Source organism: Cotesia glomerata, linkage group LG4, assembly GCF_020080835.1.
Source record: "Cotesia glomerata isolate CgM1 linkage group LG4, MPM_Cglom_v2.3, whole genome shotgun sequence".
NCBI lineage: Eukaryota > Metazoa > Arthropoda > Insecta > Hymenoptera > Braconidae > Cotesia > Cotesia glomerata.
The window spans coordinates 16,675,795-16,701,102 of record NC_058161.1 but is presented as its reverse complement, the minus strand read 5'-3'; the positions used below and the strand labels follow the sequence as shown (position 1 = coordinate 16,701,102).

Sequence of the window (25,308 nt, the reverse complement as noted above, 5' to 3'; positions counted from 1 at the left end):
TTAATAAATAGTATTAAGATTTTTAACAAGACATCCTAACCTAACCTATTTGTTTACTTCATGACGAATCACATGTAGAGATTTTAAATAATAAAAATAAATAAATATTCGATTGAATTTATGAAATCATAGTCTTTATTTTTAACAAATGCGTCCCTACATTGTCTGGTTTTCTGCTTCTGTTTTCATTTTATTAAATAATGTCTAACTCTTATCGATTCATTTGTGAAATTTTTAAATTTAAGTGCATAAAAATTAACATCCACTCGGATAACAACAGTTGTAGACTTTGTATTTCAAAATATAGTTCCGACAAAATTCAATTTTACTTAATTATTTATTCAATTAATTACTGATCAATACTTGTTAGTTAGTTGATTAATGAATTTTCTTTATATTACATGTAGATAAATATTCATTACATACTAAGAAACATTTATTAGTATTTAATAAAATTTTTATTAGTATTTAAGGAAATTTAATTAATATTTAATAAATTTTTATTTGGGATTAGCCAAATAAACGTTTTATTAAATAGTAATAAAATTTCATTACTATTAAATAAAATTGTCTCTCAGTGTTGGCTAGATATCAGACATGGACAGGTCTGATCAGGTCTGAGCGTATTTAAGGCTTCAGACATGAACAGACATGAGCAGGCATGAACAGGTCTGATCAGATCTGAGCGTATTTAATGCTTCAGACATGAACAGGCATGAGCAGGCATGAACAGGTCTGATCAGGTCTGAGCGTATTTAATGCTTCAGACATGAACAGGCATGAGCAGGCATGAACAGGTCTGATCAGGTCTGAGCGTATTTAATGCTTCAGACATGAACAGGCATGAACAGGTCTGATCAGGTATAATTTCAGGCCTGATCATACATGAACAGGCCTGCTCAGGTCTAATTTCAGGCCTGATCAGATATGAACAGGTCTGCTCAGGTCTAATTTCAGGCCTGATCAGATATGAACAGGTCTGATCAGTCCTGATCATTTTTTCCCGGGCCCCGACAGTTGGTTTGGAACTATTCGAATAACCGTCGGGGCTCGAACCCTCGCCTCACGGCATCCCGACTAAAAATTGTAGTGAGGAATGCCGAAGAATTAGTGAGGGGCAAGTTCGGCTTGCCTAACTTAGGCAAGCCTAATTTGCGCCTTCTTAAATCCACGTTAGGCAAAACGAAGATTGGCATGCCAAATTTGCATGTAATTTGGGACATCTATGGCAAGTCGAACTTCGGCGAACCTTTGGAATGCTTGACTAGCTGGAAGTAACGATAACAAAAGATTAGCCGAAGTTTGGCTTGCCATAAATGTCCCTAATTACCTTTAAGTTTGGTAAACCGAACTTTCGTAAGCCTTTGGATTTTATAATTTCCTGCAAGTTAGGTATTCCAAACATTCGCCAAACTTCGTCTTACCATAGATGGCCCCAATTACTTTCAAGTTTGGCAAACCGAACTTCCGTAGACCTTTGGATTTTATAATTTCCTGCAAGTTAGGCATTCCAAACGTTTGACGAACTTCGGCGTTTCTTGCCAAAGTACTCTAAAACGGAGTGGGAGAAGATATTTGGCTTTAAGTCTTTTTAAGGTTAAGCCTTTTAGTTCTATACATATAAAAGTGTGTATTTATGAGAGTATTTGTGTATTGTGCATATAAACATGGTGTCTCATGTACCTGACTAGAAATTTCAGTGAGGCATATTCCGAAGAACCAATTCGGGGCAAGTTTGGCTTGCCTAACTTAGGCTTGCCTAGGTTGTACCTCATAAAAACCAAGGTAGGCACATCATCGGCGTAGCGTCGCGGTATGGTATAGGGCTCTCGTGCGTCGGGTACCATGTTCGAGTCTTGCGTTCGACATGTATGATTTTTAATAATTAATAATTACTAATTATAATTACTATTAAGGCGAGCGTGAAGTAAAGTTAAGTGTTATGTGTGATTAGTGTATCTAACTCCTCCATCATCTCCTTCCCCCTTGACTTATCAAATCTACCAATCAAAAACCTCTTCACATTAAAAAACGCTCCAAAAAACAAAAAAAAATTACAGAAAAAATAAAATTAAATAATAAAAATAATATTAAATAAAAGCAACAAAGAATTTGTTTTTTTATTGATGAAATATTTAAAAATTTAGTCCTAAATTTAATATTTATACTTAAAATAGTAAAAGAAGATAAAAAAATAAGCATTTGTTATTATTAATTTTCGCTTGATAATAAAAAAGCTAAAAATCAAGAAAGAATTAGATTTGGATTCTTCGTTGCGAATTTGGTTTCCAAACTGCAACCTAATCAGGAAGCCAAGTTAGGCTGAGCCTCGCAACTGCGTTACATCCCAAACTTCGGCCTGGTTTGGATGCCTTACTTACTGCAAATTTAGAATTCGGCATGCCTTACTTGCGCCAAATCACTGCCTCACTGAAATTTCTAGTCGGGATGATGTACGAACGAATTAACGATATAATGACTTAACCCGCTCGGCCATCCTGTCGCCTTACAAAGGCACTTATAATTGAAATTCCAATTTGATATTATTAATATAAAATCAAAATATTATAAATTATTAATTTGAATATTGTGGCGATAATATGAAATTATTAAAATACATTTTCAGGTCAAAATTATTTGCGGTTAATTAAAATTACTTCATACACTTTTAAATATTTTATCACTCGATTCATTATTAAATTCTTCTATTATTAAATTTTGTAATAATAATATTGAAGGAATTTTTATATTAAAATTCAATTTTCATTATACATTTTTTTTCTTTTTAATCTTTACCCGATAATGTATAATATGAAGTATGAAGTATATTATATAATTCATTCCTATTCATGTTTATCTACAATTCAATTTTCTGAAATTTAAATTTTAACTCTATTATTATTATCACGACTATTATTATTTTTATTTGTAAGAAAAAAACCATAACCACATTAAAAGTATTAATACGCATCGAAAATCAATTAATTAATCTGCTGTACCTGTAATATCGTAATAACTTATTACTTATTACCAAATTCTGCTATTCTATATTCAGCTTAAAATTTCATCAATTATTCTGCTAATAACATATCAATAAAATATTTGATAGCTGATTGTGAATAATTTAAATAGTTATAATTCCTCTCTGAGAAAATAAATTATTAAAACAGATTTACTAACAAGACTACTAGTTGAAATAAATTAAATAACTTATTCATCTTCTGAGTGCTCGATTTAATATTATTATTATTCTTGCTAATATTAATATTATTATTATTATATATTGCAATACATATTTAAATTTATGAACTTTGTTTTAAACGCAGAGATATTAATAAATAATTTTTTACTTATAGACTGCATTGACAATCACAATCAATGTAATATTCTTAAAATTATCTTATTGAATACATTTAGTTGATATAAATTAGTTAGAATTTTAATTAAAGTGTTTTATGTGATAAATGTCAATTTATGACTGCGCATTGCCACTCAAAATTAATGTAGTAGTATTAAGGAGGTCCTTTCGCCATCAATGTTAAATAAAAAATATTAGATCATGCATAAAATTAATTTTTGTCTAATAGTTAAAGTCCTTATGTATCTACTAGTGAACCCGGGAAAAAACCTGCATGCATGACCATGCTTAACCAAGCATGAATTAAGCATAAGCATGCATGAATCATGGATGATCGTGCCTGGTCAAGCATGATTCATGCAAGGTCTTACTCAATCATACATTTTAATACTGGCTGATCATAAACGATCCTGCGGGACCTTGCATGATCCATATACAGTCATGGTCGAGTATGCACGACTGTGTACAATTAAACTGAAAGGTCGTGCATGAGCTTGCATAATAAAGCATGTGCATGTAAGAAACTACATGTTCATGCTTCACCAAGTCTAATCATGCACGATAACTTTCAACGCAGCTAAAACTATCATGCATGACTATGCACGGTCTTGAATAGACATGTACAATTATTTTTTGCCAAGCTTAACCATACATGACCACCTGTGAGTGACCAGAATGATCAAGCTCGAGCCTGCTTGACCGTGCGTGACTTTGTATGATCAATCATGATTGGACTTCACCAAGCTGCGCCGTGTACTTTTAGTTTTTACATTGCTTCATGTTCATGTAAGGGCTTAGGGGGCGTCCATAAATTACGTGAGGCATTTTTGAGAATTTTTTAACCCCCCCTCCCCCCTTGATGAGATTTCGTAAGATTTTCCTCAACTCCCTCTCCCCTCCCCTAATCTCACGCGAGATTATTCAAAATTTATGTTTTGGCTGTAAACGGGTTGGATTATTGAGAAAAAAAGTGCCATTTGGCTACACCCGACATGGATAGGTAGATTTCTTGTTTGAATATTGAAAAAAACACGTTATTAAAAGGCCATAATGTCCTAAAATTTATTTTTTATTATATTTTTGCAAATAACGATATGAGACTGACTACAGTAAATAGATATTTAAAGACATCTACCTAAAAAATAGGATTTTTTTACATATAAAAGTCATTTGATGATAAAAGCTAAAATTTAATTTATTATTGATTTTTTTTGAATTTTCTCAACTACGAAATAAATTGAAAAAAGTCTTAAAAGTCGACGAACAATAGTTTAAATTGAAGATAATTAAACATATTATGACAAAATTGTATTAAAATTACGACATGAGACCGGCTACCACCGATAGATTTCTACAGAAATCTATACCTAAAAAATTAGTGAATCCTATCGATCAATAATCAAATTAAACAATCGAGCGCTACTTTGCTGCTCTTCAGGGTTCAGACGAATACGACAAACACTATTGTGTCAAATTTGGCCATATTTTATTATAGAAATACTTTTTCACGCAATTTTACACTGTTTTCTGCTAGAGAAAAAATTACGTGATATTTATTAAGATCCCCCCCTTCCCCCTAAGTGAGATTTGGTAAGATTTAGCATGATCCACTCCCTCCCTAGAACACCTCACGTAATTAATGGACGCCCCCTTACATGATTTTGCATTATCATACATTAGTCATACATAGTTCTTAAAGTTATATTTCGACCGTAATTTTAAAGACGCTTGGTTATTTATAATCATACATGATTGGGTATAGTAATTACTTGAACATTGGTTTATTTTCACAATTTCATTTTTCAATTTTGAAATTTTGTAACTCATAGAAATATCAATATTTTTTAAATAAATCTTAAAGTTTCTGATTGGAAAGTTAATTTATCGAAAAATGATATGAGACCTTTCTTGTAGAGCATTCTATTTTCTTTCAGAAAATGTAAGATTTTTTTCAAAAATATTGATATTTCTATGAGTTACAAAATTACAATGTAACGCTCTAATAAATGTCTTAATTGGTAGATTTTGTTAGTAGTTTGCGTTAAAATTGTCTGTGTAAGAAATCACATTTTTAGACCCCATTGATCCTCAAAATCAATGCAACAGTCTTAATAAATTTCAGTTAGTAATATTGTGTTATAATTTGAATTAAAAGTGTCTGCGTACGATAAATGTCGATTCTAGACTGTATTGACACTCACAATCAATGCACTACTTTTATAAAATGTTGCAATTCGTAATGTTTGTTAGTAATATCGGGTCAAATTTCCAATTAAAATCGCTTCTATAAAATAAATATAATTTATACTGCATTGACGCTCACAGTCAATGTAGTTTATTTTTTTTCGATATCTCAGAAACTAATTATCCGATTTATTTGAAATTTTGATATGTTATTTGGACTGAAACACAAAATAAAGTAATAATAATGACCTTAAGCCAAAAAGGGGTAAAATGAACTTAAATAAATAAATAAAAAAGTAATATACAATTACCAGGTTATAATATATTTTTGAGTGAACTTTACATATTTATAATAACAATTATAATTATACGAGTGTTTAAAACTCGAAATAATCACTGTAGATCATTAAATAATAATCTGGTGTTGTTGTTGAAGTTGTTGTTATGGTAAATGACAAATTTGACTATAATTGTTCCATATTACGTTTACTTCATTATTTTCTCCAGCTCCCTTAATTCAGCTGAAAAATAAAACAAAATTTTATGAGTTATTATTTAAACTTAAAAAAATACAAAATAAAATATTAGCTTACAAACAAATCTAATAAAAAAATGACAACGCTGTCGATATTTATTTTTTAAAATTCATCAATTTATTTTGTTATTTTTAAATATAATAATAATATAGTAATTACTATGTTAATAACAACATTATTGACTCATTATTAGCAATTAATCATTCACGCATCTATAATTTTTCAATTCCTTTTTTGAATGGAAATAATATCGAGCTCCTAAAGCAAAAAGAGCGTATAAAAAAATTATATTTTTATTTCTAACTTTACAAATGAGAAATTAAACTTATTAAACTTCTGCGACTATGAAAATTTTCAAATTTTCCGAAGTAGACTCTTGGGATGCCAAGAGTTTTCTAATCTAAAATTTGTAATTTTTTCATGTAAATTTACATTTTTTTTTATTATGTAGAAATGACTTTTTTAAAAAATGTACAATTAATATTGTAACATTGCTAGTTTTTATGATATAAAAATTACATTCCCAAAAATGTAAATTCTAGTCATGTTTTGACAGGAATAAAACTGTCAATTTAACAGTTTTTTACTGTAATTTTGACAGGACTTTTTTTTCATAACCAGGGTTAACATAATTGAAATACATCGCGTGACAAATACCAAACAGGAGTAAAAAAATTTTTTTGCCAATCTTTGTAAAAATATTATAAGCTTAAAAGTGAAAAAAAAAATTTCTGTAAGCCAAAAAAGCGTATGTTTAAAATTCTACGTCAGTTTTGGATTTAGGAACTTCAAAATTTAGTGATCTAAAGCCAAAAGGGCGTAGAAAATTTTTGTTGCCAATCTTTGCAAGCAAATTCAAAGCTTAAAAATGAAAAAAAAGTTTATAAAGCCAAAAAGGTGCATCTTTAAAAATGTACGCCTGTTTTGGGTTTAGAAATTTTAAAATTTAGTGATATAAAACCAAAAAAGCGTAGAAATTTTTGGTAATTATTTACAAAGGGGGCCAACCTCATTTTGGGTCATAACTAAGTGAAAAATTAACATTTAAACATTTTTTTTTTAATTCTGCTTGTTTTTACGGCGCATTTATAATAAAAAATTTCGTGAAAGGAAAAAATAAAGATATTGATAGTTTTGCCTTTAAAATTTGGAAAAAATATTGGCTTTCATGTTTTTGGATAAAATTTATATTTTATCTTTTTTTGATATATTTTTTTTGAAAAATACATAAAAAAAAATTGAAGAACTTAAAAAAAAAAAAATTGATCAATTTAATAATTAAAAAAAAAAAAAAAAATTCTATGGTCAAACATAAGGCAAATTGGGATTGACCCCACTTGTAAATAATTATCAAATTTTAGATGATATTGAAATTGGCAGACACTTGAAAATTTTTTAATCTATATTATTAAAAGAATAAGAAAAATTTTGGGTCCTGGATAGTTATATGATAAAATCGGTTTTTTTTAGTGAAATTTAGTGTCATTGCAAAGGTCTTGATTTGAATTTGTGCCTTTTCAAAATTTCATATCATTTTCACCGATAGTCAATTTATGATGATAAGTATTTAGGCAGTATTCAAAAATGCTCTATCTCTAGATATATAATTATTAAAATGACCTTGTATCTTGTGATCTATTGACATTTTTTAAGCTATAAACTCATTCCGATGTTACACTCATCGAGACCTTTCATTTATATGGGTGATTCTCTGTAAGGATGTTTTTTGCTGTCCCAGGCATTTTTTTAATAGAAAAATTGTTATTTTGTTACTAAAAAAAATTTATTACAAAAGTAAAAAAACATTTCTATTTGGAGCATTGAAAACTAAAATGGAATAAATTTTGGTTTTTTTGCTATAAATTCGTAAACCACCGAAATGTCAGTCTTCTGAGCTGTCCCATTCCCAAAATTAAAACTTTAAGATTAAATTTTAAGTTATTCGTCAATAATATATAATTTGGTCCATAATGTTTATAAACTTAATTAGTTAACTAACAATCTTCTTTAATAAAAAGTACCGAAAGTTAATTTGTTTCATTAAATTCATTAAACGAAAGTTTGTCCTAGGCATTTTAAGATCAGTCCCTTGCCAGAAGTTCAAAGGCAAAAAAAAAATCCAGCGTGTTATTTTACTTTTTGTAAGGTTTATAAGGATCTAACTAGCCTTGAGTTAATAACCATAGGGCTGTTAGCGCTTTATCGGCATTTTATTTAGTGTCAAAGCACCGTTTGTGCTGGAAATATGTGTCTGGGCCACTTCAAAACTCAGTCCCCTGGCAGCTATTTTTATTTATAATTTATTTATAAAATTGGATCCATAAGTCTTAATATTATTCTAATTAATGTAAACATTCATTGAGAACTTAAAAAGTTGAATGCATTGAAATAGTTTGCTTGATTTTTCTCAATTTGATAAAAAAAAAACAGTCCCCTGTCATGTTATATGGCAAAAGACACACAAATATCAAAAAAACAAAAATTAATTTGGCTGTTTATTTATTATCATTAAGCTGATAGTTTTGTAGCCCTTGTTAATTTTTTTTCTAATAAAATCAAAAATAATTTGGTCGGACAATTTTGTACAGATTTAGGACGTCATTACAGAGAATTACCCATATGTATATATGAAAAATATATCAAAATGCATGTGGGTACTTAAATGAAAGCTCTTGATGAGTGTAACATCGGGATGAGCTTATATCTTTAAAAACGTCAATAGTTAAGAAAGTACAGTGCAATTTAACAAAAGTCATTATTTAATAAAGTAAAATTTTATTTATTTATTTATAGTTCACAAGTCACGGCAGTCACATAATGACTGCAAGGTTGCTAGTTTTTCTTAAATAATAAGGTTTAGAAAATTGTTTATAAAAAATTGCACTTATAATTTTTTAAAGTTTCTAAAGATGGAATTTTTTAAATAAATTTTTCTTGCTATAATTTATTAGTTAAAAAATTTATAAAAATTGTCAGGTGTCTCTCAATTTTAGTTTCATAATTTTAGTGACATCTAATTGTCTTATTAATCGATTGAGTGTCTTAATCTTTCTAGTTTATTTTCATACCCTGAATATTATTTTTATCTACCTTTATTTTTCAACCTTTTGTAATAAACACATCTATTTTTTTCCGCTCTTTTGGCTCTAAAAAAATTTATCTTAATGCCAAATTAACGTAGAGAGATCCGCCTTTTTGGCTTTAGTAATTCAAATAATTTTTTTTTATATTGACCTTGACGTTTTTAACGATTTTTCAATGGCAAAAAAAATTTTTTACTTACTTTTGACATAAAACCCTGTCTTACCTCTATAATACGCTCTTTTGACATTTGTCACGCGACATAATAATAATAATAATAATAATAATAATAATAATAATAATAATAATAATAATAATAATAATACAAAATAAAATAAAAAAATCACCTTCAGCTAGACGTTTCTTTTCCTCAGCCAACTGCTTATCTCTGATAGCCTTGCGCTTCATTTCAACCTCCTGGAAGGCAGCTTCCTTTTTGGTGAAACGATTTTGGTAAAACAATCCGTACATTATTCCAGCCGTCAGCAGCGTCCATCTTGAGAACTGAAAAAAATTATTTATTAGTAAGGAATTATTACTTATTACTTACTTACTTACAATATAAAAACATAAAAATATTAGGTTATAATTATGTAACCGCTAAATATCTAGCGACACTCTCCTAAAAAGTAAGTTTAAATTTAATAATTATTTTCTATAAAAAATGAGTAATAATAAAAGATAAATAAATTTATTTTGTTGCAGATAATTATGTGAAACTTACCTTGATGAAGGGTGAAACCCGGACGGGTCGTGGGTTTAATTCGACGGCGGACATTTTTTTCTCTGCTCTTGATCTGAATGATATTGACGGGCGCAGACAAAATTCAGAAGTTTATACAGAGATACAGGTTAGATAAATTGAGTATATTACATTTATGTGTGTGTGTGTTGTGTGTATAGTTGATGCGCTTGGTATAAAAAATGACAGGTGGCGCTGAGTTTCACTTCTTTATTTTTTATTTACTGGTGTACTGACATTTGATAATTTTATTGTTTTAGTTCCTTTATAGCCGGCCTTACTAGTTACTGTTCAAAGTTTAAAACTGAACGCACTTGAGTAAATGTAAACCGAACAAAAACAGTTTTACTGTAAAATAAATAATAGTTTAAAAAAACTAAAAACACGCTTTTTATAGAAAACCAAACTAAAAAATAGAAAATAAATTTAAATTAAGAATAGTGTTAAAAATTTCAATAAATATAAATTAATAATAGTGTAAATAAAAAAAATGTATTTTATTTTAAAAAAAGCGTGAGGTGCATGGTGTCAATAGTTATAAATATTTTATTGACAGATATGAGTAGAGTGATTATCATTTTGATAATATCTTAAAAAGCACCCCACGCTTTTTTAAAATAAAATACATTTTTTTTATTTACACTATTATTAATTTATATTTATTGAAATTTTTAACACTATTCTTAATTTAAATTTATTTTTTATTTTTTAGTTTGGTTTTCTATAAAAAGTGTGTTTTTAGTTTTTTTAAACTATTATTTATTTTTTACTTTTTAGTTTGGTTTATTTATAAAAGCGTGATTTTTTAGTTTTTTTAAACTATTATTTGTTGATTATCAAAAATATTCAGGCGCGCAAATTACCCACGGAGAGTTACATACTGACATACTGACATACTGACATACAAGTGAAGCTAATATAATAAATAAATAAATAACAAGTGAAGCTAATATAAAGCGTGTAAAAAGCGTGTAAAAATCGCACCAAGTCCACGTTCATAAGACTATTAAGAAAAAAAAAATTTTTTTTTTTCTTTACAAAAAGATATAAAATAGAAAAATTAAAAAATCCAAGTAACCGATATGATTGTATATGATTTTCGAAAATTAAAAAAAATTTTGTTGTAAATTTAAAAATTAAGAAAAAAATTTTGGAACGTATTTAGTGTGCGTGGTTGCAAAATATTTTACTTTTAATGAAATTCGTAAAATCTATTTACTAGGACTATAAAAAAAATTGAAATACACAATGACGCACACTAAATACGTTCCAAAATTTTTTTCTTAATTTTTAAATTTACAACAAAATTTTTTTTAATTTCCGAAAACCATATACAATCATATCGGTTACTTGGATTTTTTAATTTTTCTATTTTATATCTTTTTGTAAAGAAAAAAAAAAATTTTTTTTTTCTTAACAGCCGAGACCAGTGATTGCAGTTTCAATCGGCTTAGCGAAACGAATGGAAATTTTGAAAAAACGTTTTTAGAGATAATAGATAATTTAATAAACTATTTCACCACAAAGCATTTTTTTCAAAAATTTCATTCGTTTCGTGAAACCAATCGAAACTGCAATTGCTCTGCTGTTGGAAGTGCGACAGAGATAGTTCCGTTGAGCTCCGTGAGAGCAAAGCGAGAAAAAGATGGTCTCGCCTGTTAATAGTCTTATGAACGTGGACTTGGCGCGATTTTTTTACAGTGAAACTGTTTTTGTTCGGATTTCAGTATTTTTTGTAATTATAATAAAAATTTGCAATTGGTACTAACTTAAATCTCAAGTTGGCTGCATTATTGATAGCAAACTATCCCCTTGAAGCTACAGTTTATGTAAAAATAATTGCAGCGCACTCTGGCGGATGTAGATGCAAGCTGTAAAATTTATTTTTTTAACTGTAGTTTCCCATCTACTAGAATTCAAATTTGCGCGCGCAAGCGTGCGCCTCATATTTATGGTCATGATATATTTATGTGTAGTTTATGTATATTATATTCACTTTCAACCAATCAGAATGAGAATACATAAATATTTTCAACCAATCACATCACGAATAAATTGGTTTCACATACATTTCATCTTAATTTTATTATGGGATTGGAGGATTACCATGCATTCTCGAATTACTTAGTCTGTGGCATGTCACTTTTTACATCGAAAAAAAGTCAGGATCGAAATTTTTGAGCTTGCTATAGTTTGTGTAGTTAAATTAAGTTTGTATAATTAAAATTAATGGTTATAATTGAATATAATTAATTGATATCAGTAAAATAAAGTATGAATTACTGTTATAATATAAAATTTAGGAACAAGAAGTACCGTCGAATTAAATAAAATTTTGCAACCTCGAAATACCGTTCTGCTTACAGTAAACACACTCGGTAGTCTGGCGCTCCGTTTACAACGGATTTGAACGGAACTTGGCGCCAAATTCTACCGAATCTGTGGATAATGACAGCTCTTTTTAATAAAAATTGTTTTGATAATTTATCCGGTCAGAATAACAAGTGCGTAAGTATGTATAACTCAAGATAACATTAAAGTTAGCAGTTACTTGACAATTTTTTAATTCTATTTAGCTAACAAAATCGCATTTTTAATTTTTTAAAATTTCTACATGTCAATTTTTTTGCCATAATTTATTTGTTAAAAATATTCTTAAAATTATCAAATATCTGATAAATTAATTTTAATTAACTCAAGACTTTTCGGTTAAAAAATATATATAATACTAAAGTTAACTGACGTTTTTAATTTTTTGATTTTTTTTATTAATAATTAAATTTGAACAAACAATATTTTTAAAAATTGCACTTACAGTTTTTGAAGTTTTTTACAAATAAAATTTTTTTTTTATTTTTTTACAATCATTTTTTTAATGAAAAAAAATTCTACAAATTTTTAAATGTCGGCTCACTTAATTTTTATAAAATATAATATTGAAATCAGCTGACTTCTGACATTTTTTTTGTGAAAATTAAGTTAGCAGTCATCTTAAAATTATTAGAATTTTTTTTTTATTAAAAAAAAATTTTTTTTAAATTTCATTTATAAAAAACATGAAAAACTTTAAGTGTAATTAAAAAAAAAAAACATTTTTTTGTTCCTATTTAATAAATGAGAAAAAATTATGACATTAAAATTAGCAGTCACTTAACCATTTTAAAAATTTTTTTGTTCCAAACAATTATTTTAAAAAAATTGCATTTTTAATCCTTTATTAAAAACTTATGTGACGTTTTCATTGTTGTCGCTTTTCGTTGCTATGGTGACCACTTTGTCAACGGTTAAATTTGTAAAAATATTGATTAATTAAATTGTCGATAATAAACATTTTGACAGAAGCGTAAAAAGCGCATTCGATTTTCTAGTTATTTTAAATTTCTATATGTCAATTTTTTATTTTCACTTTTTTTGCCATATTTATAATGAATAAATTGTTGCAATAAAAAAATTAGAGTAAAATTCCACATGTTGAAATTCAAAAAAATTATTAAAGTAAGAACTAAAAAAAACTTTTTTTTAATAAAATTTTTTTCCAGGAATTCAAAATGGCGGATTTGAAAAAAAAAATTTTAGAAGATTTTTTGCCAAAAAATGACAATTGATAACGAGTAAAAAATTTTTTATAAAAATAAATACTATCGCATAATTTTAATTGGAAAAATAATTTTTTTAACTAAAAAAGTAAGTTTTTTTTAATTAATTATAAAAAGTTAAATATGGAGTGACAGTGCCAGTTTTTAACATAGAGGGAGCGCCGGAATGTTTACATCGTTAGTAATAAAAATGAATAAGTTATGGCTAACCTACATATGTCATTGAATATGGAGTGAATCAATTTTATTTGTTTTGAACTGTAGGAACCTTGGATCCATTAGATTATTACGAAAATGTGGGCGTGGTTGTGAATAACCTAGAGATGAATAGAAGAAGTTTACTTCATAGAGGAAAAAAAATGAAAGGAATATTCACTTGCACGTTCCAATGCTGGATATTGAGTTGAGTGAGGAGTGAGTAGAGTGTACATAGCATGTGCGTGTAATGATCTACGACGCATTTTAATTTTAATGTTTATAGTTATGTTTATCAGAAATATCATTTTGAGGATATAAGAGTAGATTAATATTTATGTAAAAATGGATCTTTTTATTATATTTATCATCATGTTTGGGTTGATATTTTTTATTATATTGGGGTTTATAGTAAAAACATTCTGTCAGGCTTGTGGGAATGCTGATCCAAGCAATAGTTCAAATAATAGATGGAATGGAAATAATGATACAGGTAGATTATTTTATAAATTATAATAAAAAATTTTTCTAAATTATTGTTTTTAAAATTGCAACAAAATTGTCAAAATTTATTTTTTAACAATAATTTATAAAATTTAATAAAAATAAAAATAGTTTTTGATTAAGGTAGTTGTAGCGTGATAGGCATTTCAACAGAAAATTATGAAATTTTTTTTATTGAAAGATAAATATATTAATAATTCACTACCAAAATTTCAGATCAATTGACCGCACCGTTTTTGAGTAATTAATTTTTGAAATTGCATCTTTTACACGTAGCGGTATAGAGAGATGATAAAGTTAGTATGAAATCTTTGGCCCACTCGAGTGGTATGGAAGATTTCATACTAACTTTACCATCTCTCTATACCTCTACGTGTAAAAGATACAATTTCGAAAATTAATTACTCAAAAACGGTGCGGTCAATTGATCTGAAATTTTGGTAGTGAATTATTAATATATTTATCTTTCAATAAAAAAAATTTCATAATTTTCTGTTGAAATGCCTATCACGCTACAACTACCTTAATATTAATATTATATACTTACAGTGATATTGATTAATTTCTTTAAGGGGGATAGCCACTGTGAGGATCGAAAAAAATAGGTCTTTTTCGGGAATTTTTAACTTCCCGCTAAAAAAATCGGGAAGTTATTGTTTTCACCCCGTTTTGCAAAAATCGAGTTTTCATCAGATCTCGACGTTTAAAGGTCATAGGAAGCTTCTCTGACTATCCCCGCGAGGTTGTCACGGTGTCTATATGTATGTATGTGTGTGTGTGTATGTGTGTGTGTGAAAGTATGTAAACCGCTTATAACTTTTGAACGGCTTGACCGATTTCATCGCGGTTGGTGCCATTCGAAAGGGCTTGACCAAACTTAGATTTTGAAAACTATTTGGAATGATTCAGATCAATATATTTTGAGAAATCTTAAAAAAACTGAAAAAAAATTTTTTTTTAAATGTGGTTTTTTTGGAATAACTTTTAAACGGCTTAAAGGTTCAATTCTAAAAACTAATCAGCTCTTAACCTCAAAAAACCACGTCGATCGCCACCAGTCCGGTCGAAATCGATTGATTCATTCAAGAGATATCGTGAACGAAAGAAAACCGAAAAAAGTGTTTTTTCGGAATAACTCCAAAATTCCTAGCGTGATCAATTCAAAATTTAAGATTGTGAGCCTTGAAAAACTGCGTCGAATGCTTCTAACCGCGTAAAAATCGGTTTATTCATTCAAAAGTTATTTCGGTTTAAAAATTCAAAAAATAGTGTCTTATCAAATCGACAAAAAAACTGGCTAAAATAACTGAAGTATTGCGGTAAAAATACAGCATTTATATCGTATAAATACCGAATCTTTACGGTATTTCCAAAACCGTGAGGGTATTAGAAAAAAATTAATCAAAATTTGATGTGAAATTTAACTTGTGAATATTTTTTATTTTTTCTTATAATTTACTCCGACAATAAAAATAAAAAATATAATTGTTATTATAAAAAAGCATTAAATTTTTGTTAATTAAAAGATTAAGTCCTAAAAAATTTTATTAAATTTATTTTTTTAATTTTTTAAAGTTAAGAATTAACTTCTGGAAATTTTATTCTAAAAAAAAAATCAACATCAAAATTACTATTATTTCTAAAAACTTTACTGATCAAAATTTTACTTTCTTAACAACATTTTGTTGGAATTAATTAATTTCAACCAATTTAAGATCAAAATATAATAATAATAATAATAATAATTTAAATCTGAATTTTTTGTTCAGAAAATCTTTAGAAAATATATTGTATAAATAATAATAATAATAATAATAATAATAATAATAATAATAATAATAATAATAAATATTTACATAAAAAAAGACCTTGGCGCAACAATTAATAAAAAAAAATTATAATAATAAAAAAGACATATAATTTTTTCCAATATCTAATCATTAATTGAAAAACAAAAATCAATTTTTATCAAATGATTTTTAAATTAAACAAATAAATAAAAAAAATGATATGTCTTTAATACATCAGTACAAATATAATTATTTAATAAATTATATACATTCTCAGTGACCGTTTGAGTATTTTTTCTGATTGCATTAATAATACAATATTTTTAAATTAAATTCTGCAATTAACTCGGGTTGACTTATCAATAAATACATTTTTTATTAATAATAATAATAAATATTTTTTTTAGGATTTTCCAACAATCAAACCTCGGATTTCGATGCAATAAATCTCTTTAGTTCAACAACACCATCAGTATGGGATTCAATTATTGTTTCTTCAGATACTGGAGCCAATTGTGATGTTGCCATTGGAGATTCTGGAGGAGGATATTGCGACGCTGGCGGAGGAACTGTAGATGCTGGTGGATGCTGCGATGCCGGCGGTGGAGGGTGTGATTCCGGTGGAGGAGGAAGTTGTGATTGAATTTATCACAAAAAGTACAATTATAATTAAAATAAAACTACCTCATGTATTATTTTATTATATTTAAAATTAATGTTTTATATATTTTTAAAAATTCAAAATTAAATGTCTAACAAATGACAACCGAAAAAACTTGACATTCAATTTTAAGGGATGATTTTTTTAAAGGTTGGTACGTGGTAAATATATTTTGAATAAACAGATCAATAAAAACATGGCACAGTAGAAGTAACTTCAAGTCTGCAATCACTGCCAATTATTTTTTAAACGTATTTTTAATATTAATATTAAGATAAATATTTATTCATTTATTTATTAAGTAATAATTAATAATAATAATAATGAATTATTTTCAACTTCTTTTATTGTTGTTCGGTGTACTGTTTGTTATTATTATGACAGTAACAATTGTTTTAATTTGTGCTTCTTATTGTGAAAGAAAATTTTTTCCTGGATTAAAAAATAATACTATTAAAATTGATAATAAAAGTTATAGTTATAGAAAAACTCATACAGGTAAATAGAAATTATTTGTTTCATATTTACCTTTTTTTTTTTATAAAACAAATTATTGAAATTTTATTTTTATTTTTAAACATTTTTAAATTTAATTATTTATTTAATAATTATTGAATTATTTTTAACTTAATAGTTAGATATTTGTTTTGCATTGTACAACAGTAAGAACTGTTTTTTACAATTTTTTCATCACAGTTTCTTAAAATTAACTCTGCATCTTAATAAATATTTAAAGCTCTGCTTCTAGCACCACATTTACTTAGAATATTTCATTTCGTCTTATTGTTAATATCACTTTTAACTAGCTTAAATAATTTAGAAATTTTTGGAACATTTTAGATTAAATCAAAATACATTAAAGATTCTACAAACTAACTTTTATGGCACTTGTTGGCTAAAATTAAAGGAACTTACTATAGCCTCTATGAGGCAATTATGAATGACAAATATACTGCACTGGGTGTCTACTTCTTTGGCTGCCATCTAATCACCTTCGCTCAGGACTTGTTGTTTTAGAAATTTACCAACGAGTTGGCAAATATCTTGTACTGGTTCACCTCTTAGTGTCTGCAGTAACAACCAGTCAAAATCTGTTCTTGTTTTTCTACCAATCCAATCCAAGACAAAACTTCTCACCTCTGCCTTGACACTGTTCAGTAATGTTCTGCATCTGAAGATGTGCTCTAAGGTTTCGTCTTCACCTTGGCATAAACGACATAGTCAATCCCTGTAGCCCTTCTTTCCTGCCTTTCCTATGTTGCCGCATCTGATTCTGCACCAGGCTAGCTTCATCCAACTTGGTGATTTTCTGTCTATCCAATACGGTTCAGTTTCCATACTGGTTTTGAGAAATTTAAACCTAGGGTTGTAAGACGATTCCATGATTTTTTTGTTTTCTTCCTCTCTCATTGAAGCTTGAAGGTGGAGCAGGCCCTCCTGCAATTTCTATTCTATCAAATTCACTTCCACTTTATCCCACACAGTAAAAAAATTTTCGTAAAATTTAACATAAAATTTTGTGTAGATGATTTTTTTACGTAAAATTTATGTTAATTCTACACAAACTGTTTGTATTGATCAATCCATCCATTTTTTAACACACTCAAGTGTTAATTCAAAGTAAAACTACACTTTTTTAATGTTACTGGCCAACCAACACAAAATTTATGTTAAAGAATACTCCCAGTCGGTTAGTAGTATAAATAACATTTTTTAAATGTCAATTCAATATAAAGGCTGTGTTGATGTTTTCTATAGTAACACAAATAATATGTTGAATTTACACAAAGATATGTTAAATTATGACGCCGCTCCGCTTTATTTTGCGCGGGATCTCGGGAGTACAAGCATAGTCACGTATGCCACACAAGATATTTAGACATGTGAATGTGATAGCCTCAACGTCATTTTAATTTGGTGGATTTTGATTTGTGTCATTACGTGAAATACTTAAATGCAGCGTGAAAAAAAAATTATTTTCCATTAATATATAATTAACGAGTTTATTAATAATTAATAATTATTAGAAATCAATACATCATTAATCCTATAATCATCTATTGCCACTGACTTGTAGTAAAGTAGCAACTATTAATTAAAATTAATTAATCACTATTTAAAAATTTTGAATACTTTATTGAGTTCTTTAACTTTGTATTTATGGGAAACAATTTATTTTTTATTCAGAAATTAAAATCTATTTGAATAGATATTTAAATTATTAATAAAACTCACAAATTTGACAGCTGATCTGAGTAACACAAAGACAATGTTAAAATCAACACTTTATTTGTGTTATGGATAACATTTAAGTGTGTAGAAATCCGAGAATCAGCCGATGAAAGTTTTAACATATTTTTGTGTTACTTTTAACACAGAATTATGTTGATTTTATCAATACAAACAGTATGTGTAGAATTAACATAAATTTTGTGTAAAAAAAATCATCTACACAAAATTTTATGTTAAATTTTACGAAAATTTTTTTACTGTGCATATCATCTTTATTAAGTCCTTGCAGCGCATTTCTTCCAGGGCTTTGGTCAACCTGCCACCCCACTTTGAAGACCTGCCATTCAAGATTCTTCTGCATTCTTCTCTCAGTACGACTTTTGGCCATCTGTCCTCCTCCATTCTCATCACATCTAGAAGATACCGGCCTGCTCTCTCTCTACAGATATATATTAAATTTTCAAGCCCACCCTCGCACCTCCGGATGTACTCAGGAGTGTTTCTAGCCAGGCCCATTGCTACCTTACAGTATCTGCTATACAGTACTTCTATTTTCTTGCTGCCTTCCCACCCCTAAATCTCTACTCCGTAAAGAGCCCCCGATCTTACTAGGGAGTTGTAAAGGTACATCCTGTCTCTGAGTGAGCTTCTGCCTGTTCTCTCAATCAGCCCCCACGTGGAGTTTAGTGTTTTCTTGGCCTTTGCTGCCATCTCGTTAGTGTGCTTCTTCCAGCTGTTGTTGCTGGATATTCAGCAGCCCAGGTATTTGAAGTCTTTCACTTCTTCTAGTTGATCATCGCCGTATTTCCAATTTGCAGAGGAGTTCCTGCCTTTTCCGCCGATCACTAGCACCTTTGTCTTTTTGGTGTTTACCCTCAGGAAGTTTTTGGCTGCATATTTTTCTAATACTTTTAACATCAGCTGGAGACTTGCTTCGTCTGGGGCAATTGCTGCTATGTCATCTGCGTATTTCCCCAGATATACCTTGATTTTGCCCATGGCTATTCCTCCGATGTTTCTCCTGCTGAACTCCTTGTCAATGTCGTCCAAAAAGATGTTGAAAAGCAGCGGGCTTAGTGGACAACCCTGCCTTACCCCTTGGGATGCTTCAAACCTCCCTTTCGTTTCTCCATTGGCCACGATTTCGTTCACAGTCCTCTTGTATACTGCCTTGATGAATTTCAGCATTCTTCCTTTAATACCTGCTTCCTCAGCCTTTGCGAAAAGTAGATTTCTATCCACACTGTCAAACGCTGTCTCAAAGTCCACGAAGCAAATAAAAGCTTTCTGTCCCTTTTCTTTCACCCAGTGGTTTATGACTGCATTTATCACAAATACCTGGTCCCTGGTACCTCTTTTTCTTCTGAAACCTGCCTGATATTTTTAACTTAGTAATTTTCTTGAGAAATTTTTGTAAAAACTTTTTTTGGTGTCATGCGCATAAAAAAAATGTAATATACGCTATTGGATGAATTTTATTATTATTTTAAGTTAAAAAAAAAATAATGTAATAGTGTTAAATATTAAATGAAAATTGTGAGTTAAATATTGAAAATATAAAAAAAATGATAGACAATTTAATTTTTTACAAAAAAAGGTTTCTTATCATTTTTTCGTCAGAGTAATAAATAGCCAGAGAAAACGTAAAAATGAATAATTAGTCAATTAAAAAGGGTATTTGTAATGAAAATGACGTTTTTTACTTCAATTAATAATAATTATGAGTAATGTATGGTTGAAATTTAATTTTAGTTTGTCTTTATATCTGAAATTAGATTTTTGAACTACATTAACGCCCAAAATCAATGTAATCATCAATAAATAATGTTTTAAAGTGAGATAAAGTTCAAATTCTAATCGAAAGTGGCTTTATTGAAAAAATGATAGTTTTAGACTGCATTGACAATCAAAACCAATGTAACCGTAAACAAATACCGCAATAAATGACATTTAACAATATAATCACGTTAAAATTTCAATTAAATTTTTTTTCGTTATAAAAATAGTGCTCTAAACTGTATTGTCACCCAACATCAATGTAATCCTTAATTAATACCACAATTAATAAGACATTTGAGTAATATAATGGTAAATCTCCAATTGAAAGTGTCTTTATATAAAAAAAATGATGATTTAGGGCTGCATTGACTCTCAAAATTAATGTAATTCTTAATCAATAACTCAATAAATAATTTAATATTGTCACCCCAATTTTTTCAATAAAAATTGTTTCAAACAATAATTTACATTTCAAAACTACATTCACGCCAAAAATCAATGTAATTATCAATTAATAATATTTTAAAGTAAAACAAAGCTAGAATTCCAATCAAAAGCGATTTTATTTTAAATGATAGTTTTACACTGCATTGACACTCAAAATCAATTCAATCCTTAATCAATAACTCAATAAATAATTCAAGTATTGTCACTCTAAAATTTTCAATAAAAATTGCTTCATACAATAACTTACATTTTTCGACTACATTGACGCTCACAAGCAATGCAATTCTTAATTAATATTTCTAGTGTTATCACGCTTGAATTTTTATTAAAAAGTGCCATTTTTTCGAAAATTGACATTTTATAACTACATTGACGCCCAAAATCAATGTAATCATCAATTATCAATTTTATCAATATTAGTAATATTTTGGAGTAAAATAAATTTTTATCTCTAATCAAAAGTGGCTTTGTTTAATAAGTGATAGTTTTATATTGCATTGACACTTAAAATCAATGCAATCCTTCAATAACTAATAAATAATTCCAGTATTACCACGCTAAAATTTTCAATAAAAATTGCTTTATACAATAACTTAAATTTTCGACTGCATTGACGCTCAAAATCAATGCAATTCTTAATCAATACCTCAATTAGGGGGTATTCTGGTCTAGAACCATGAAATTTCAGGTCATTTTTAAAGTCAATCAATATTTTTACCATCCATTTTTTTATTAGTTATTTATTAACATTATAAGAATACAGAAAAAAATAAACAAAGTTGAAAATTCAAAAAATTAGCAGCTGATGAAGTAAGGGGGGGGTCTCAAAAAATTGGCACATGACGATACCACGATTCCAACCCTCCTAGCAATCGGAAACAAAAAATTAAAAAAGATTATTAAATCTAAAGTAATGTCGATATGGTTGGAACTACAGTCATCCCTAAATTAAAATTTTTACTATTTTTAAAAAATTTGAAAAAGTCGTAAAAAAAATGTTTTTTTTTTAACTTCCCGCTAAGAAAATTGAAAATTTTCAAAAATCGGGAAGTTATTGGTTTTACCCCGTTTTTCGAAAATCGAGTTTTCATCAGATCTCGACGTTTTGAGGTCCTAGGAAGCTTTCCTGACTATTCCCGCGAGGGTGTCACTATGTCTGTATGTATGTGTTTTTTGTAGGGGAATCCTTTTTACGGATTCTAGGCATAGCTGTTTGGCCTGGATATGTGGCGACTCGACGCAGCGTCATACTAACTCGACACTAACGCCCCTACCCACTAAACCCTAAACCCCTTTTCCTTCTTTCCTCTAATCCCTCATGGAAACCGCCGTCAGGCATTACTTCGTGAAGGGAGGATCTAGCTACTGCTCTTCCTTCTGGTGGCTAAGGTGTTAACTATCTTCCTTCTATCTTCTGCTATTTGCTCTTTTTCTTTCGGTGGAACGCAAGTCTTTAAGGACTTCTGTTGCAAACGTGTTGGTAGCGTTCCAGGCAGCTTCTGATGACAACATTGCTTCTACTAGTGAATCTGGTTGCATTCTCTGGTTCAGGATCCTCTCCAGTTCTTCACGCTGTGGATCGAAACGAGGACATACAAAGAAGACGTGCTCCGCGTCTTCAGCAGCTCCTGGGCAGGACGGGCACTCCGAAGAGTCATCGTGCTCTGTATGTGTGTGTGTGTGTGTGTGTGTGTGTGTGTGTGTGTGTGTGTGTGTGTGTGTGTGTGTGTGTGTGTGTGTGTGTGTGTGTGTGTGTGTGTGTGTGTGTGTGTGTGTGTGTGTGTGTGTGTGTGTGTGTGTGTGTGTGTGTGTGTGTGTGTGTGTGTGTGTGTGTGTGTGTGTGTGTGTGTGTGTGTGTGTGTGTGTGTGTGTGTGTGTGTGTGTGTGTGTGTGTGTGTGTGTGTGTGTGTGTGTGTGTGTGTGTGTGTGTGTGTGTGTGTGTGTGTGTGTGTGTGTGTGTGTGTGTGTGTGTGTGTGTGTGTGTGTGTGTGTGTGTGTGTGTGTGTGTGTGTGTGTGTGTGTGTGTGTGTGTGTGTGTGTGTGTGTGTGTGTGTGTGTGTGTGTGTGTGTGTGTGTGTGTGTGTGTGTGTGTGTGTGTGTGTAATATGTGTGTGTGTGTGTGTGTGTGTGTGTGTGTGTGTGTGTGTGTGTGTGTGTGTGTGTGTGTGTGTGTGTGTGTGTGTGTGTGTGTGTGTGTGTGTGTGTGTGTGTGTGTGTGTGTGTGTGTGTGTGTGTGTGTGTGTGTGTGTGTGTGTGTGTGTGTGTGTGTGTGTGTGTGTGTGTGTGTGTGTGTGTGTGTGTGTGTGTGTGTGTGTGTGTGTGTGTGTGTGTGTGTGTGTGTGTGTGTGTGTGTGTGTGTGTGTGTGTGTGTGTGTGTGTGTGTGTGTGTGTGTGTGTGTGTGTGTGTGTGTGTGTGTGTGTGTGTGTGTGTGTGTGTGTGTGTGTGTGTGTGTGTGTGTGTGTGTGTGTGTGTGTGTGTGTGTGTGTGTGTGTGTGTGTGTGTGTGTGTGTGTGTGTGTGTGTGTGTGTGTGTGTGTGTGTGTGTGTGTGTGTGTGTGTGTGTGTGTGTGTGTGTGTGTGTGTGTGTGTGTGTGTGTGTGTGTGTGTGTGTGTGTGTGTGTGTGTGTGTGTGTGTGTGTGTGTGTGTGTGTGTGTGTGTGTGTGTGTGTGTGTGTGTGTGTGTGTGTGTGTGTGTGTGTGTGTGTGTGTGTGTGTGTGTGTGTGTGTGTGTGTGTGTGTGTGTGTGTGTGTGTGTGTGTGTGTGTGTGTGTGTGTGTGTGTGTGTGTGTGTGTGTGTGTGTGTGTGTGTGTGTGTGTGTGTGTGTGTGTGTGTGTAAGTATGTGTGTAAGTATGTAAACCTCTTATAACTTTTGAACGGTTGAACCGATTTCATCGCGGTTGGTGCCATTCGAAAGGGCTTCGCCAAACTTAGATTTCCTGTTAATTTGAACCGATTCGGACCGATAGATTTTGAGAAATTTGGAGAAATCTAAAAAAAAGTAGGAAAAAAAATTTTTTCTAAAGTGGTTTTTTTGGGATAACTTTTAAACGGCTCAACCGATCGATTCCAAAAACTAATCAGCTCTCAACCTTGAAAAACCACGTCGATCGCCGCTAATCCGGTCAAAAACGGTTGATTCGTTCGAGAGATATCGTGAACGAAAGAAATCCGAAAAAAGTGTTTTTTTCAGAGTTACTCCGAAATTTTTAGTTTGACCAATTGAAACTTAGAAATTCTTTATGAGGCTTTAAAACCTGCGTAGAATGCCACCAATCGCTTGAAAATCGGTTCATTCATTCAAAAGTTATTGCGGTATGAACATTCAAAAAATAATGTTCTATGAAACTTCTATCAGACTTTTGAGCTCAAAGAGCTCAAAAGCATAGAAAAGGTATCTTTTTGAGCTCGGAGAGCTTAAAACAACACACAGGTTGTACTTTTGAGCTCGAAGAGCTCAAAAAAGCGGCCTGGTATTAACGGAATTAGCGGGAAGTTGCAGGGATGGCCTTTAGGGTCAACCGTTTTCCTAATTTTTTTTCCAGGCATTTGCCATTTTGTGAAAATTTTTTTTCAACTTTTCCGTAGTTCCAACTATAGCGACATTACTCTAGATTAATAATCTTTTTTATTTTTTTGTTTCCGAAAAAAATATATGGTAAAAATATTGATTGCCTTTTTTTACGACACTTTAAAAATTACCTGAAATTTCATGCTTCTAGACCAGAATACCCCCTTAAAATCTGTAGTACATTTACGCAAAAATTATTAACAATAAATTTATATTAAGAAATGACAGTTTAAAACTGTGTTGATGCTCAAAATCAATGTCAAAAAAAATTTTTTCGTACCAACAATTTTCACTGCAAAATTTTCATTAATATTTTCATTTCAGGTATAACAATCGACAATTTTGACGATTGCAACACTCCAGCTCTAAATAACCAAATAAGCCAAATGATAATTGCAAACAACGATCACTGCAATCCTGGACACTACTTAACAGGAGACTACGCCGCTTGTCATCCAGGGATCGACTTTGGAGGTGGCGAAGTAGGAGGTGACCTTGGATTTGGCGGTGATATGGGAGGCTGCGATTAATTAATAATAATTATAATAACGATTAATAAGTATAAGCTAACGATCAATTATTTTTTTAATATTATTACAGTACAAATTATTATTTATAAACTGATTTTTAAAG

At 29.9% G+C, this 25,308-nt stretch overlaps 2 protein-coding genes across 3 annotated transcripts; one reads left to right on the top strand and one right to left on the bottom strand.

The window, feature by feature from the left end:
• Window positions 1-5,844: 5,844 nt before the first annotated feature.
• On the bottom strand, window positions 5,845-10,039 carry LOC123263755. The gene is made up of 3 exons (XM_044726731.1): window positions 9,884-10,039; window positions 9,507-9,663; window positions 5,845-6,063 (listed from the first exon to the last, which is right to left on the bottom strand). The coding sequence occupies exons 1-3, from the start codon at window positions 9,935-9,937 to the stop codon at window positions 6,029-6,031; spliced, it is 246 nt and encodes an 81-aa protein (XP_044582666.1). The 5' UTR covers window positions 9,938-10,039; the 3' UTR covers window positions 5,845-6,028.
• A 3,646-nt stretch (window positions 10,040-13,685) lies between these two features.
• On the top strand, window positions 13,686-25,301 carry LOC123262600. Of its 2 annotated transcripts, XM_044724856.1 has the most exons (3): window positions 13,686-14,185; window positions 16,394-16,643; window positions 25,000-25,301. In XM_044724856.1, the coding sequence occupies exons 1-2, from the start codon at window positions 14,038-14,040 to the stop codon at window positions 16,627-16,629; spliced, it is 384 nt and encodes a 127-aa protein (XP_044580791.1). In that variant the 5' UTR covers window positions 13,686-14,037; the 3' UTR covers window positions 16,630-16,643; window positions 25,000-25,301. The 2 variants fall into 2 exon arrangements, with proteins under 2 accessions (XP_044580791.1, XP_044580790.1); XM_044724855.1 differs by lacking the exon at window positions 25,000-25,301 and having other exon boundaries at window positions 16,394-16,875.
• Window positions 25,302-25,308: the final 7 nt, after the last annotated feature.